Genomic DNA, 16,734 nt, shown 5'->3' on the forward strand with positions numbered 1-16,734 from the left:
CATACAAAAGAAAAACACAGTAACTATGCCAACAGACTAGGAAAAGTGGATATCCTTTTCCTATGAATCCGAGCTTAGTTAACCCAAACCTCTCTGCACCCAAATATATACATCCCCCCTAAGTTGACCCTTCCTAAAAATATAAAGGCAGCTATATATTTTCCTGTATAAGAAGCTATTTATACCATAAAAATATTATCAAAACTACGTGTGTAGAACATCTGGAAAATTTGGAAAGAATGATTTTGAATGTGCTGCTCTTCACAAAATGAAAGCTTTCTACAAAGACGCATTCATATGTGATATGATTTGAAAGCGTTATGAATACAAAAAAGAAACACATCCAAAAAACGTTTGGCAAGTGCTCGATCAAATAAAGCATCAAACTCAAAATAAACAAAAATCGGCATACTGCCACTTCTGCTCCCAAGAATTTATTAAAAAGAACAACGTTTCGACCCAAAGGGTCTTCGTCAGGCAAGCAACAATCATAGATGGGTACAATTTATATCAGTATGAACCGTCACACCTGACCTCATTAGTGAATTAATTACCCAATCATCCAATGCAGTAACGACCTAATCAAACCCAAATAGAACCAAAAAATAAATAAATAATAATAATAAAAAAACCTAGAAAAATAACCAATATGATATAAAAAACACACACACAAAGGATGTTCACAAGAAAAATTTCAAATCAAACTCCATATTCAAACAAACCTTTTGGAGAAAGAATATTAAGTATATAAAAGGCTTCACTCTGTAGTAAGATCTTATTAATGTCACCACCCCTTCTGGGTACTAGGGTTGGTCCGAATACCATTTTTTGAGCTTCGAAGCTTCAGTAGTAATGAACATCGAATATTCAAAGCTTCGGAGAGAGGGTGCTGATCATATTCTTCTCTCTAATAAAGGCAGGAATCTCTGTGTGTCTGTATGTCCGTTTGCATTTTGATTATTTCGAGAACCATTCATCCAATCGACTTCACAAGGGAGTGCTGTGTCGCATTTGGTGCAATGTAGATAGACACGCGAGATGCGACACATTCATAGTTAATAAACTTTTAATTAACTACAGAACAGCGCGAGCGGGAAGCGGTGCAGGGCTTATATGCTCCGAGAACGGACACTGCACTAGTGATATAAAACACACACACACACAGTCTGTTAAATTAAGCAATACTTTTAAGGTAGTCTAATATTTTTTCTGACTAACAAATTACTGACACAGTAAAGGGTAGATTTAAATAAAGAAAAACGAAATTAAGTTAAATTAAAAACAAGATTAATTTAGATTGATAATAACGGGTAAAAAGGCTAATACATTTTGTTTCTATTATTCTATTTTCCACAATGTCAAAGCAACGCAGCTTAACCAAAAACAGAAGCTCAGGCATGCACTTCGGTCCATACAAACTCCGGTGTTCTGCGCTCTAGCCAGAGAACACTCCCGTTGCTGGAACACTAAGGCGTCGGTTCTATTTCTAGCATGCACACGTTTTCCGCGTGGCTCGAGCCGCATTTTAGACGCGTGTCTCATGCAGGCAGTGTGCAAACTCCAACCTGTTAACATGCGGGCCGAAATGAAAACGGACACGCCACGCAGCTGAGAAGCTCACGCCACGCAGCCAGTGTGTCGCCGGCCTTATTCAAGCGCGAATGAGAACCGTTTCGCGGGGGATCCCAGGTGTGCAAAAAACAAAACCGAATATTCGAATGCCAAATTTTCAAATCGAATACCAACCCACCGAACGAATATTCGAATATTTGGGTCCAACCCTACTGGGTACTCTTACTAGTTCTATACCAAAGTAGTGAAGAGTCGACAAATTGTGTTTAAAAACATTGAAATGAACAGCAATGGGGTTCTTTTGATCATTCAAACATATATTACTTCTATGTTCTGCAATGCATGTTTTCAAACAACACTGCATTTTACCTACAGTGCTATGCATAAGTTTAGACACCCATACTAAAGTTGACTAAAAAGAGGAATAAAAAATCATCTTTTGGAAACTGAACTTAATGCCTTAATTTAAAAAAATAGGAAAAATCCAACCTTTAAGGACACCAATTTTCTTTGTGAATGAATAATGTATCGTAAATAAATAAATGTTCTTCCTTAAAATACAGGGTGCATAAGTTTGGACACCCCTATGTTAAATTCCCATAGAGGCAGGCAGATTTTTATTTTTAAGTATTTTTTTTATTTTTTGTACTATGCATCCTGATAAAGTTCCCTTGGCCTTTGGAATTAAAATAGCCCCACATCATCACATAGCCTTCACCATACCTAGAGATTGGCATGGTTTTATTTCAGTTAGCCTAATAGCTAGTTTGATTTGCATTGAGAGATGATCTTATGGAAAGTACTCCATGCCAATCTCTAGGTATGGTGAAGGCTATGTGATGATGTGGGGCTATTTTAATTCCAAAGGCCAAGGGAACTTTATCAGGATGCATAGTATCCTAAAAAAAAAATACAAAAAAATACTTAAAAATAACAATCTGCCTGCCTCTATGGGAATTTAACATAGGGGTGTCCAAACTTATGCACCCTGTATTTTAAGGAAGAACATTTATTTATTTATGATACATTATTCATTCACAAAGAAAATTGGTGTCCTTAAAGGTTGGATTTTTCCTCATTTTTTAAATTAAGGCATTAGGTTCAATTTCCAAAAGATGATTTTTTATTCCTCTTTTTAGTCAACTTTAGCATGGGTGTCTAAACTTATGCATAGCACTGTATGTATGCTAAACCACATGGGCATTTCATCATATAAATTACGTTTTTGGTGTTACACGAGATTATTCCTTTAATTTTTAGCTGTTTCCCAGAATGAGGATGGCTAAAAGTGTGACATTTATTTGTGAAATTATTGCGCACATTGTCCACACCTTATAATTACCATCAGGGACTGAACATGCCGTATATTAGGAGCTCGTTTATGTACAAATCGTGGAGGATCTTTACAAAAGTGACTAATTGTGGGAACTGAACTTAAAATATGCCAGTGTTTACACACTATATGTGCAAACTCCTTACTTAACACAGAATATTGAATAATGCAAGATAACCTATTATCAGTAGACTTAGAGCGTGTTCTAGCAAGGCATTCTTGCTGATCAATATTTTCAAAACGCACTGCAGCCTCTCCAATCCAATCATCTTATATACCCCCTCTCATGAAACCTTTGATGAAATCTTTACTTTGTGTTTCATACATTTCATTAGATGTGCAAATCCTACAAATTCTTTTAAACTGACAAATTGGAAGACTTTTCTTTAAACGAGTAGGATGAAAAGTCTGACCATGTAATATTGTATTTCTATCAGTGGGCTTTCTATATAAATCTGTCACTAATTTATCATTATCTTTAATGATGAGTAGGTCAAGAAAACTGACTTGACACTCATCATAATCAATGGTGAATTTAAGATGTTCGCTACTACGATTAAGAAATTGTTGAAACTCAACTAATTCACTCTCCGAGCCACACCATATAAGGAAAATATCATTGATGTACCGACGCCATATATGTATATTAGGTAAAAAAGGATTAGCCCCAGGGTTCAATACACATTCATGTTCAAAATGACCAACATATAAGTTTGCATAATTAGGGGCCATTGTACAGTACTTCCCATAGTGGTTCCATTAATCTGTAAAAAAAATAGTCATTTCTATACATAAAATAGTTTTTTGTCAACACCAATTTTGTCAGCTCATTTAAACAATACTATAGGACTGACGTTAGTGAAATCGTCACAGAGAAAAAAATCTATAGCTTTTATGCCAGTGTTTACGCACTATATACTAACACAGAATATTGAATAATGCAAGATAACCTATTATCAGTAGACTTAGAGCGTGTTCTAGCAAGGCATTCTTGCTGATCAATATTTTCAAAACGCGCGACAGCCTCTCCCATCCAATCATCTTATATACCCCCTCTCATGAAAACCTTGACATATACCATAAACCTTTGACATAAACCATTGACATATTGTACCTTTCTATGATTGTAGCTTGCCTGACGAAGACCCTTTGCGTCGAAACGTTGTTCTTTTTTATAAATTCTTTAATAAATTTTGAGTTTGATGATTTGAAAGCGTAACAACTAAACTTTTAACATAACATCAGTCAATCAAGCGTTTTTTTTATGCTGGTATGCAACTTATGCTGGTAGGGATGATTTGCACATTACTAATACTAATAACTGATAAATTTGCTTCCAACAAACCACCACATCATCAGTCTGTACAAAAACACTTCAGCCATAAAAAAAAAAAAAAACACTGCGATTAGCCTTTGAAATACCTTCAATGCAATTACCAGAAAGCATTAGTAATCCCATCAAAAGCAGACCTCCGTCTTTGAAAACACCATGGAGCAATCTGTCAGGAACTTCTGTTTTTCCCCAAGGTTCATTTCATTTAGACAAAAGATAGGACAGCGCTGATGCAGTTAGGCTCATTTTAATATTTTTTTTCCATGTTGACGCATTTTATTTATGCACTTTTTTGACATTACAGAGACCAGATGGGCTTTCTCACTACTCTTATCATTCACATGCCCAATACCATTAGAAAGAATAATACACAAAACTAGAGGCGACAAACACGGATAGAAATGGAAAGAAAAAAGGGACAGATGGATGTGTTGCATAATTCTTTGTTCATGGCTGTAGATAAAAAAAAAAAAAAAAAAATCCATATTGCTTTAAACACTCCAAATGCCTTGAAGTTACAAGCATGGAGTTGAAGCTTTCATTTAAACAAGCAAAATACTAGTATATTACATTCCTATATTTCATTGTTTTTGTGCTTTCATAGCATTTGTTTTGCTGTATTGTTGTACTGGTAATTACGTATCATCATTTCAACTGTGTCAATCACGCATACTCTAAGAGCTCTTGGGAGGTATATGAAACAAATGAAAACACAGCGATACTTCTATTTTAGCATTATATTAGTGCTTACCTCACATATTGGAAAGCTCTTGTCTGAGAGCCTGAACCATAAACCTGAAAAAGGTGCAGGAGAAACACACACAGAATTATAATCAGAGTCGTCAGAGCACATGCAGCAAGAGCTGCTACAAAGCGACTTGAGGAACAATCAATCCGTAGGTGAAATCCTCATGTGAGCTTAAGTGTTTACAATAAGGAAGCATGCACATTTAACAGTGTTTCTTCAACTAGGCACTTTTATATCCCTGGGGTGCATTTCTATATAAAAACAGATTTAAAGGTTTTTCTTTTTGTTATATGAAGGTCTTGGAAACATTTACCATGCCTTCATAATTTTTTGTTACTTTACAATGCCTTATATCAGGGATGGGCAACTTCGGTCCTGGAGGGCCACTGTCCTACAGAGTTTAGCTCCAACCCTGAAAAAATCACCTGCCTGTAGTTTTCTAGTAATCCTGAGGACCTTGATTAGCTTGTTCAGGTGTGTTTGATTAGGGTTGAAGCTAAACTCTGTAGGACAGTGGCCCTCCAGGACCAAAGTTGCCCATCCCTGCCTTATATGTATAGGAAAAAAAATAAACTAATTATAGCATGCCATTATGCATAAAATGTGAAATATTATTTAATTGTGGGTATTTAAAATTAAATGACTTGTTTAAAATGTCATTTACACCACTGTCATTTTCATCATAAAATAATTGGTGATTTGAGATGACAGTTTGAGATAGGTGAGGAAAAAGTCATAATTCTGTATAGATGCCCACTGGAAATTAATTGTAGATTTGATGAAAAAAGTGTTTTGTTCATTTAACAAGGTTTTCACTCTCTTACTTTACTCCACTCAATCCAGCTTCACACAAACACACATATGAGTGCTACTTCAAATTGCGAGTAACACCCATATGTGAGTCTGTGTGAAGTTGAAATGAGAGTTGTTGTAGAGTTAGGAGGTGTAATTAACACTGCACATGGTTCATAATTTTAATGAGGTGAACGGCTCTTACCGTCAGCGGCTCTCCCTGTAAAGCCTGCAGAATGAAATTACTGACCACTCGCCCGTCATTCATGTGCATGCGAGATCCGAAGGTGTTGAATATCCGAGCCACCCTCACCTCCACTCCTTCCTGTGAGACACAGCCACATGCAAACCTCATCAACACGAGTTCGGATGCAAGTGTTAATTGCTTAGTGAACATGCAGCAATATTCAGTGAACAACACATTAGGATTATATGCAGATTAAGGTCAAAATGTATTCCTTTTTCTTGAAAATATTGTATTGATACTTGAGATCCTTGTATCAATACATTCACATTTTTGTTTAAAGGTCTGAGGCCTCTAGTGAAAATGCATCTATTTTGGTTTATTTTCTGATTGAATCAAAATATAAGCAAAACATTTATTGGACGAATTCATGTAAATGTCCATGAATTTCAGAATGCATTAGTATTTGGTCTGTTCCTCTTTTGCTTTTTTTACAGCAGCACTCGAGAGTCACAAACATAAGGGTCAATCTGTAAACACACTCACAGTGTGTATGGATGCCATTTGTAATTTAACAGTGTCATACGGCATCTTATTTCAAGCAAATGTGACATTAATCATTACATTTCCTTGGTCCACCTGTCAAAATTGTTGAAACTCTCCCATTAAAAACCGTGTGGCCACACACAAACCTTTCCAAGGTGTTGGTCATTGATGGAAAGCCTGTAGCTCTGTAAGCAGCACCACAGTGGAAGACGTGCTTTTGCATTATGCAAATGTCAATGCTTCTGAATGGCTAGCATCCAATCTCACAACATATTTTGGGCTGAAAGTGCAGCTATGTTCATTTCAATAGCTTGTTAATATATATTAATATAACAGTATAAGCCTTAAGGCAGCCTTAAAGTCCTTGGAACTACTATTTCTGATTCTCTGAAGTGGAATGATAAAACAAATAGTTCTCTAAGATAGTTCAAAAGGTTTGGAGTATCAAAAGACAGTGTGTTTCATTTCCACACTGATAACTACCAATACTCAGCTTACTGAAATAACCAATTTTACTGGTGTACAGGCATACCAATAACCCAGCAACACAAGAAAACCTTGATTACAAGAAGAAAATCAGGTTATTCCCCAGCAGCGTCGTCAAAACCTAATCATCCGTGTATCTTACTCTGAGTGTTCCACTTCTGTAGTCCATGTGAACTGTGATGTTAAATAAAGCATAACATTTTTTTCTAAATGTTAGCAGAAAAACATGTACGGACTCATTTCCCTCTCGTTTTTACAACTGTACCACTTATACATAAGGCTGGATGAGATGAGAACAACTTTTTTGGAATTGTCTTGGGTCATGTCAGAGTACACATCCTCTTATTTCTTCCTTTTCTGTTTTTTCAATGCCATGTCAAACTGACACATATAACAATTACATTAACTTATAGGCTTGTTATATGACCGGTTGTGAGGGACAATGCGAGTATGACATTTTATACCTGTTCAAAGGAGAAACATTATGAATAAACAACAGGTCCAATATCAATATCCAAATGAATATAATACCCTTAAATGATGTATATTTACACATATAGGGTGACGTATTGGTACACGCCAAGCCTTCCTTGAGATTTTACTGCTTGTCACCTGGCCATACAGTGGGGAGAACAAGTATTTGATACACTGCCGATTTTGCAGGTTTTCCTACTTACAAAGCATGTAGAGGTCTGTAATTTTTATCATAGGTACACTTCAACTGTGAGTGACGGAATCTAAAACAAAAATCCAGAAAATCACATTGTATGATTTTTAAATAATTAATTTGCATTTTATTGCATGACATAAGTATTTGATCACCTACCATCCAGTAAGAATTCCGGTTAAACCTGTTAGTTTTTCTTTACGAAGCCCTCCTGTTCTCCACTCATTACCTGTATTAACTGCACCTGTTTGAACTCATTACCTGTATAAAAGACACCTGTCCACACACTCAATCAAACAGACTCCAACCTCTCCACAATGGCCAAGACCAGAGAGCTGTGTAAGGACATCAGGGATAAAATTGTAGACCTGCACAAGACTGGGATGGGCTACAGGACAATAGGCAAGCAGCTTGGTGAGAAGGCAACAACTGTTGGCGCAATTATTAGAAAATGGAAGTAGTTCAAGATGACGGTCAGTCTCCCTTGGTCTGGGGCACCATGGAAGATCTCACCTCGTGGGGCATCAATGATCATGAGGAAGGTGAGGGATCAGCCCAGAACTACACGGCAGGACCTGGTCAATGACCTGAAGAGAGCTGGGACCACAGTCTCAAAGAAAACCATTAGTAACACACTATACCATCATGGATTAAAATCCTGCAGCGCACGCAAGGTCCCCCTGCTCAAGCCAGCGCATGTCCAGGCCCGTCTGAAGTTTGCCAATGACCATCTGGATGATCCAGAGGAGGAATGGGAGAAGGTCATGTGGTCTGATGAGACAAAAAATAGAGCTTTTTGGTCTAAACTCCACTCGCCGTGTTTGGAGGAAGAAGAAGGATGAGTACAACCCCAAGAACACCATCCCAACCGTGAAGCATGGAGGTGGAAACATCATTCTTTGGGGATGCTTTTCTGCAAAGGGGACAGGACGACTGCACCGTATTGAGGAGAGGATGGATGGGGCCATGTATTGCGAGATCTTGGCCAACAACCTCCTTCCCTCAGTAAGAGCATTGAAGATGGGTCGTGGCTGGGTCTTCCAGCATGACAACGACCCGAAACACACAGCCAGGGCAACTAAGGAGTGGCTCCGTAAGAAGCATCTCAAGGTCCTGGAGTGGCCTAGCCAGTCTCCAGATCTGAATTCAATAGAAAATCTTTGGAGGGAGCTGAAAGTCTGTATTGCCCAGCGACAGCCCCGAAACCTGAAGGATCTGGAGAAGGTCTGTATGGAGGAGTGGGCCAAAATCCCTGCTGCAGTGTGTTTAAACCTGGTCAAACCTGGTCAAGAACTACAGGAAACGTATGATCTCTGTAATTGCAAACAAAGGTTTCTGTACCAAATATTAAGTTCTGCTTTTCTGATGTATCAAATACTTATGTCATGCAAAAAAATGCAAATTAATTACTTAAAAATCATACAATGTGATTTTCTGGATTTTTGTTTTAGATTCCGTCACTCACAGTTGAAGATTGAAGAGTACCTATGATAAAAATTACAGACTTCTACATGCTTTGTAAGTGGGAAAACCTGCAAAATCGTCAGTGTATTAACTACTTGTTCTCCTCACTGTATACTGTTCACATACAGTGGTAACACACAGCAATACCTTGACGTGCTGACTTATTTGATTTATTTGATTCCGTTTTATATTCTGTTTGAATTTTATTTATAATAGGCTACTGACACAGGCCCCGTTTACACCTGGTATTAAGATGTGTTTTGGTCGATGGACGACGCTAAATACAGGTGTAAATGGGGTGCCAGACTCAGTGGGCTACAAGAAATACAGTAGCTGGACGATTGCACATACAAATTCATCGGAAAGCCACGGATCAGCCTTGCTATACAACACCAGAATCACTCAGTTGATCATCTCCATCACCACTAAATCAGAGCGCATAATTGCAAAGCATTTAGAAGGCAATCCTAAAATATGCTTCGTGTCTGCATACGCCCTGACGGAGAAATCAGATTCTTCAGCAAAAGACACATTCTAAGACGATCTCGACAAGCTAATAAAGTAAATTCTGCCACACACGGTCACCATTCTTGCCGGCGACTTGAATGCAAGAATTGGTAAGGACAGTCACGACACCAATCCTAGAGTGGTAGGCAACTTCAGCTACCACGCAATCTCGAACGACAATGGTCGAAAGCTAATCAGCATGTGCAAGTTTTCAAGCCTGCGCCCAGCAAACTCTTGGTTCTGAAATCGACCGACGAGACTTCGCACATATAAGAGCCCAAAAGGAGACTTCGCTCAACTAGACCACATTGTCTTCAACACCAAGTGGTGGAAGTCAGTCAAAAACACCTGCGCCATTGGATCAGACCACAAGATGGTGAGCACCAAATTCAAACTGGCGCTGAGAACAGCAAGAAGCTCATCCATCGCCAGGTGCACCTTTCAGAATGACAAGCTGAAAGACGTGAACATCAAAGCGAATTTGTCGAGTCAAACCGAAAACGCCCAGAGCCTAATACAGCAAAGAGCAGACACACTCAACACTGCGTTGGTAGCAGCGAGTGAAAAGGTCCTGAGCAAAAGACCAGTCAAAACAGCCAAGCTGGGTCAGCAGTTCAATGTTGCAGCTCATCGCAGAAGAAGAAGTGGCGAAGGATGATTTCAAGCGCAATCAAACGAGAGAAAAGAGAGATCAGTGGAGAAACAAGCAGTCAAGTGTCAAGACAGCTTTCGAAACTGACAAAGAGGCATATTTTGACACTCAACTAGAAGCTCTCGAACTGGCAAACCAAAAACATGAGCATCGCACAATATGGACTATAATCGACAAAATCTCAGAGATGCCGCAAAATGCTGCAGCAAGAAAAGTCTGAATGCTCGATGGCTCTCAACCAGACTTGAAGACCGAGCTCATCAGCGACTGGGGCAAGTACTTCTGCAGATTCTTCAACAACAAGAGAGCGAAGGTGGAAACAGTCAGCTTTCCAGAACCAAGACCCAACGTGAGAGGAAGCAGTGAAAGCGATTGAACAGCTTATGCGGAACACGTCGCAAGGACCCGATTATGCAATGACGGCAGAAGTCCTCAAAGACGGCAGCAAATTCATAGTAAATGAATTGCACAAACTCTGCAAGTTCGTTTTTAAGCAATGCTGCACATCGAAACAATGGACGTCAAGCCTGATCATCCCACTGCCCAAGAAGGGCAACCTACAGCTGATGAACAACTTCAGAGGAATCAGCTTGACGTCCATTGCAGCAAAAACATACAATCGCATTCTCCTCAACCGCATCCAGAATCCAATCAATAAGCTGCTCAGAAAAAAACAGGCAGGAGTAAAGTAAAAGAGGTGACTGACACAGGCTGCTCCACACAGCAACAGAGAGGGCTCGGCTGAGCGAAAAAACACTTAACTGCATCACTATTTTTGTTGAATAGATTTTTGTACCTTAACTGGGTTCCGGAGGCAGTTTATAACTTTCGGGAAGCAGAGTTTGATCGGGAGATTATTCCATTACGCTGCATTATTGACGTCTGCAGTCGGGTGCTCTCATGTTCGCTCTGTTTATGTAGCTCTGTTAGCTCGGTAATTTAGACAATAGGAGTTGACAGAGTAACGTTAACGTTCGGTTAAAAAGGTTAAAAAAAATGCTTGTATAGTTGTGTCGAATTGTATGCACTTGTGGGAGTTATATGGTACGTTTAAGTTACTCTGTCTTTTGCAGACAGCAAGATGTAGGCTATAGGCTAGTTAACCTTAGCATAGCTTCCCGTCACTCACTAACTTGAAACTCCCCAATGGATTTGGGCAACCAAATAGAAAAGAGTTTGGCTGCTGCTGAGCCATCTCTTGATCCTTCACCAGCCAAAAAAACTTGCTCAAGTTCTGTGTGGAAGCATTTTACAGTCAGTACTGCAGATAAAACCAAAGTGATATGTAATGTGTGCAAAAGTCAAATCAGCAGAGGCAGAGATATCAAACATCTGTCAACATCTGCTATGCATAATCACATGCACTTAAAGCATCCTCTCCTAGTACTGTCTGCCAACCCCCCCACAAGCACCAATACCCCCACCAGCACCAAATCATCATCATAGCCATGTCCTGTCCCTGCAAGTCAGTTTCAATCACCTATATTAGCTGCATTTAATGCAAAACAGGCTTATCTACCCAACCACCCCACTGCAAAGCAAATAACAAACACAGTGGGAGAAATGATTTGCCTTGACCTGATGCCCTACTAGTGCGGAGAATAAAGGTTTTCGCAAGCTTCTCAATGTGGTTGCACCTCGATACCAACTACCATCTCGTTGGCATTTCTCTCGCAGTTATACCACAACTTTAAAAAGATGCGAAAACAAAAGTAAAAGAAGCTCTCTCAAAAATTGAAGGGAAATTTGTGCACTGCACGTCTGACATCTGGACGAGCAAATTTTCCACAAATGCATATCTTTCTCTCACTGGCCACAGGATAGAATGCAAACAGAAATTAATCTGCTCTACCGATGGACTGATAACAAAATCGTGCAAGTTATACATTTCCATCTTGAGTAACAAACCGATAAGCATAACACTACCACACTGCATGAGTAAGTCCTATACTGTCATAATACAACAACCAATGCAATGTCTCTTTCTTGCCACCAACACATCCACAAAATTACCATATCTATATTTATTTTTTTGGATTTATCCCGGACGAGCCCCCATTTAATGTTACGACCCCTCTAAGATTTGTCTAGGAGCAAGAGGAGTAACACTAAAAATGTGGCAAAATTTGTAAGAATAATAGGAGGCGGCAAGAAACAATGCAAAAAACACTAACTGCCAATGAAAATTATTTATTATACAAAAAGGAAAAGAAACCATTAAACTATAAAGTAGATTTACAAAAGTATAAATTATTAAAGCCACAACCAATATGTACAAATTTACAATAAAAAAAATAAAAAAATAAATCGAACAAAAATAGTAAATCAAAGTTAACAAAAAACCCAAATGTTGGCGTAAGCAAATAACAAATAAAGCGAGGCAAAAACCGAGTAACAATGACAGCAAAAAAAAAACAGAGAACAAAAGAGCCTCCATTCACTCCTTTCCAGCGTCCTTTAATCTGCCAGCGGAAACGTTACTGGCAGCGGATAGGTCGACGTCACATCGCTTGATGATGACTGATAGCCTCGTGAGCCAATCAGCGGTCAAGGAAGACGGCCTAAGAGATCGACAGGAAGAGAGAGAGAGAGAGAGAGAGAGAGAGAGAGAGAGAGAGAGAGAGAGAGAGAGAGCGCAGGAGAGAAAACAAACACAGGCACTCCCACAAGACACCTATGAACGTAACAGTCCACAAGGAATAGATGAACATAAACGTGTGACAGCACTGCTCAAGATGGAGGTTCTTAATGAAGATCACACAGCAGCCAACATTCTACATCACCTCCAGGCCGTTGTGAAACAATGGCAAGATGATGTTGGAGCGACATTTTCTGTTGAGTATTTTGTCACAGATAATGCCACTAACATGGTTAAGGCAATTGCTGATGGTAACTATGTGCACATTAGGTGTATGGCTCACACCTTACACCTAGTGGTAACAGCTGCTCTAAAGGAGTGCTGGGGAGTGACCAATGTGATATTGATTGCTCGCAAGATCACTGGGTTTGTACACAGATCAAACAAAGCTGTGAACAAACGTCACAAAATCCAGGAAGAGCTTGGCCTTCCCAAGAACACTTTGGTGCATGATGTGTCAACCAGGTGGAATTCCTCCTTCCACATGCTCCAGCGGCTGTTGGAGCAGAGACGACCACTGACTACCATGAGTGCAGAGATGGATCTGGGAGGTGTAATGTCACACCATCAATGGGAACTAGTGCAGGCCATTGTGAAAATACTACAACCATTTGAGGAGGCAACATGCACTGTGTGTGAGGATGTGGCTTCACTGTCTTCTGTTATCCCTTGTGTGCAGGCTCTCAAGACTGCATTAACAAACTTAAAGGTGGATGCGGATGTACAGGCTCTTCCAGAGGCACTTAAAATGGTGACCACATTGCAGTCTCAGTTGGCTCAGCGCTTCCAGGCTGTCTTTGTTGACTCCTCGGGTCATTACTTTAAAGCCACCCAACTGGATCCCCGATTTAAGAGCTTGCCCATGTCACAACTTAGTACATCAGAGTTTGACAGGCTCAAGGCAGATGTGGCTGCAGAGGTGGATGCAGAACTCCAAGCGGATGATGTTTCTGGGGTACCTGAAGCTGCCAGTTCATCCTCAGTTGAGAGTGAGACCAGTGGGCAAAAAAGCCTCTTTTGGGGGGCAATGCACAATCTTGCTAAACCAAAAGCCAAATCTGCCTCATCTGGTGCTATGACCTCCCTCAAGATAGTTGAGAGCTACTTAGCTGAGGACAGCACTGAATCACTGACCTCAGATCCTGCAGTGACCTTCTGGTCAAAAATGATGCAGCCAGAGCCAGCCCTGGCTCATGTGGCAATGAAATATCTCACCTGCCCTCCAACAAGTGTCTCCTCTGAGAGGATCTTTAGCACAGCAGGAGATATTGTGTCCCCACATCGCTCCAGACTGCTCCCCTCACATGTGGAGGAGCTTGTGTTCACAAAATACAACATGGAGAAATTTAACAGAGTATGTTGGCAGAAGATATCTTCTTCCAAGTGAAATATGGTTAAGGTATGGTTAACATAAAACATAAAAAAAAAAAACATAAAAAAACCCCCTTTGTGTCTGTTTTTTGGCAGACAGTTGACAATAGCAGGGCTGTATCTTTTAGTTTATAAGAGTATTATATAGAATACAACTTTTGTTCTGCCAGATCTCCCAGTCAGGGGTTGATAAAGTTTAGTTCTTGGAATTCTGTGCATTAGAAAGAAGTTCTTTCAGAAGAAGAACAGTTGAAGTATTATTTGTTTTTATTCTGTCTGTTCAGCGTCCTCCAACAAGGACGGCTGGTGGTGGGGTTCATAATGTTCACAATGGTATTTTATTAGTTGTTGGTTTAACCATGGATGAGGTAATGGCTGTTATGTTATTTTCTTTTCAATGACATTCCTTGTTACATGTTCATTGCTGGATTTATGGAAAAACATCAATCAATATTGCGTATCCATAATTATTATAATGGATATAATTAAAGAATACTTACACTATAACGTAAATTAGAAGTGTAACGCAAAAAAATGGATTTTTACTATTTTAAATTTTACTTGAATACAAACACAAATACTTTTCCCCCCTCAACAAATACAAATACCGGCTGCTTTGCACACCCCTAGTTCCAGGCAATCTGCTGGAAGCTTTGGATACCTTACACACAAAGGCCCTCCGCTCAGGAGTAATACGAGACCACAACGCAGTACAGCAATAGCCAAAGAATCTAGAGCCGAACGCAAGCTTAACGATTTAGCATTTGCCGACGATATTTCACTCCTGGAAAATTATCTCACCAGGGCACAACAACAGCTCACCCAACTACAACAAAAAGCTGGCAGAGCTGGACTAGAATTAAACGAGAAGACTGTCCAAGTGCAAATGAATGCTTCCAATGACTATGAACAACATCTAATCAACGGAAAGGACATTGAATGCTAATCTTTGCTAATGTTAATAATAAAAGTAATGATGTAGTGTCAATCTGGCATGTTTATTTTATGGGATCCTTATAGAGACTAAAAGTGTGGTAGGGCGAAATGGTTGACCACTTCTGCTCTAATACAATCTGGTCTCCCATCACAAAGTAACAAATCACTATTGTCCACAATGGTTAAAAGGCCAGAACACACGGTTACACACATTTAAAACATTAAATAATAATCAAAAGAGAGATCACAGGGAATAAGCAAAGTGAAGAAAAGGTCAGTGATGAATTATTCCTGCACTACTAGCATTCTCATTAAATGGAACTGCAAAAATAATGCTTTCCAAAGGACCCCTCTGCACCACAGAGCCACAGTGTTAAAAATTTTCAGGGAATTTGAAATATGAATAGCTTACTTAGTCATCTCTGCACAATAAGCTTGGTCAGGGCAAAATATTTTAACATGAATATCTTACCACTGTTCCTATGAGCAATACACCGTACCCAAACCAGGGTTATTATAGTTTTGCATTTTTCATTAGTTTTTATTTTTATTTCGTTTTGACTTTTTGTTTTCAAATTCAGTTTAGTTTTAATTACCGTATTTTCCGGACTATAAGTCGCACTTTTTTTCATAGTTTGGCTGGTCCTGCGACTTATAGTCAGGTGCGACTTATATATCAAAATTAATTCAGACTGAGATGAACCAAGAGAAAACATTACCGTCTACAGCCGCGAGGGGGCGCTCTAGTTGGCGGAGTTGTTCAGAAGCGACACGGATGATGAAGAAAATGATGAGGAATGAGATCGCGGGAGCTTGGTGAACTTGTTTACTGGTAACTTGCTTGTTGGACTCGCTGGCTTATGTTAATTTATCTTATTCAGCCTCCCAGATATTTGTTCTTTATGCTATTGTGTAGCTGAATAACGTGTGCAGTGCGTGTGCGGTGCGTGTTGCAGTGCATATGCTGTGCAGGAGCAGCACACGCTAAAGTGCTTTCACATAAGCTGCGTTTGCAGTGCGTAACTGACCCACGGCTGTAACCCCAAACACATTGTATTTCAAATCCAGAAGTTATCAGCAAATTTTATTAAAAAAAAAAGAAAAAGTTTTTTGTCAGCATTGCGATTCTCTTTATACGTATACTCTTTAATAGACGTATTCACGTTTAAACACAATTTAAACAAACTATTATTCAATGCATTACTTCTATATAATTATATATTAAGTTGCTCAAGCAAGTGGTAAAATATTTAACCATGCACTTATATTAAAATCGCATACATTTTAAATTAAAACTTAAAATTGACAAAAACAGCAGACTCATACCCTTTCTTTTGCATAATTTAAATATTTATACAATAAATCTTGCATGTCACAAATAACTTGTTTTTCCACCTCCACGAATGAGACGAGTGTTGTTCATTATGTCGCCTTGTTGAAGTAAATTGTAGTTTTCCTTGATTTACCAACGCTTGAAGTAAAAAGATGACTGTGAAAAATAGTAG

General features: G+C 39.2%; 1 protein-coding gene across 2 annotated transcripts in view; it reads right to left on the reverse strand.

Annotated features, from left to right (window-relative positions):
• The window catches only part of uxs1 (UDP-glucuronate decarboxylase 1), a 99,563-nt gene that overhangs the window by 15,654 nt on the left and 67,175 nt on the right, over window positions 1-16,734 (reverse strand). For both annotated transcript variants that reach the window (XM_079880865.1, XM_079880864.1), the window contains 2 exons: window positions 5,984-6,103; window positions 4,990-5,033 (listed from right to left, as the gene is read on the reverse strand). In XM_079880865.1, the coding sequence (XP_079736991.1) occupies window positions 4,990-5,033; window positions 5,984-6,103 (164 nt within the window). The remainder of the gene's footprint in view (window positions 1-4,989; window positions 5,034-5,983; window positions 6,104-16,734) is intronic.

The sequence above is a fragment of the Squalius cephalus genome, assembly GCF_949319135.1.
Source record: "Squalius cephalus genome assembly, chromosome: 9".
Classification (NCBI taxonomy): domain Eukaryota; kingdom Metazoa; phylum Chordata; class Actinopteri; order Cypriniformes; family Leuciscidae; genus Squalius; species Squalius cephalus.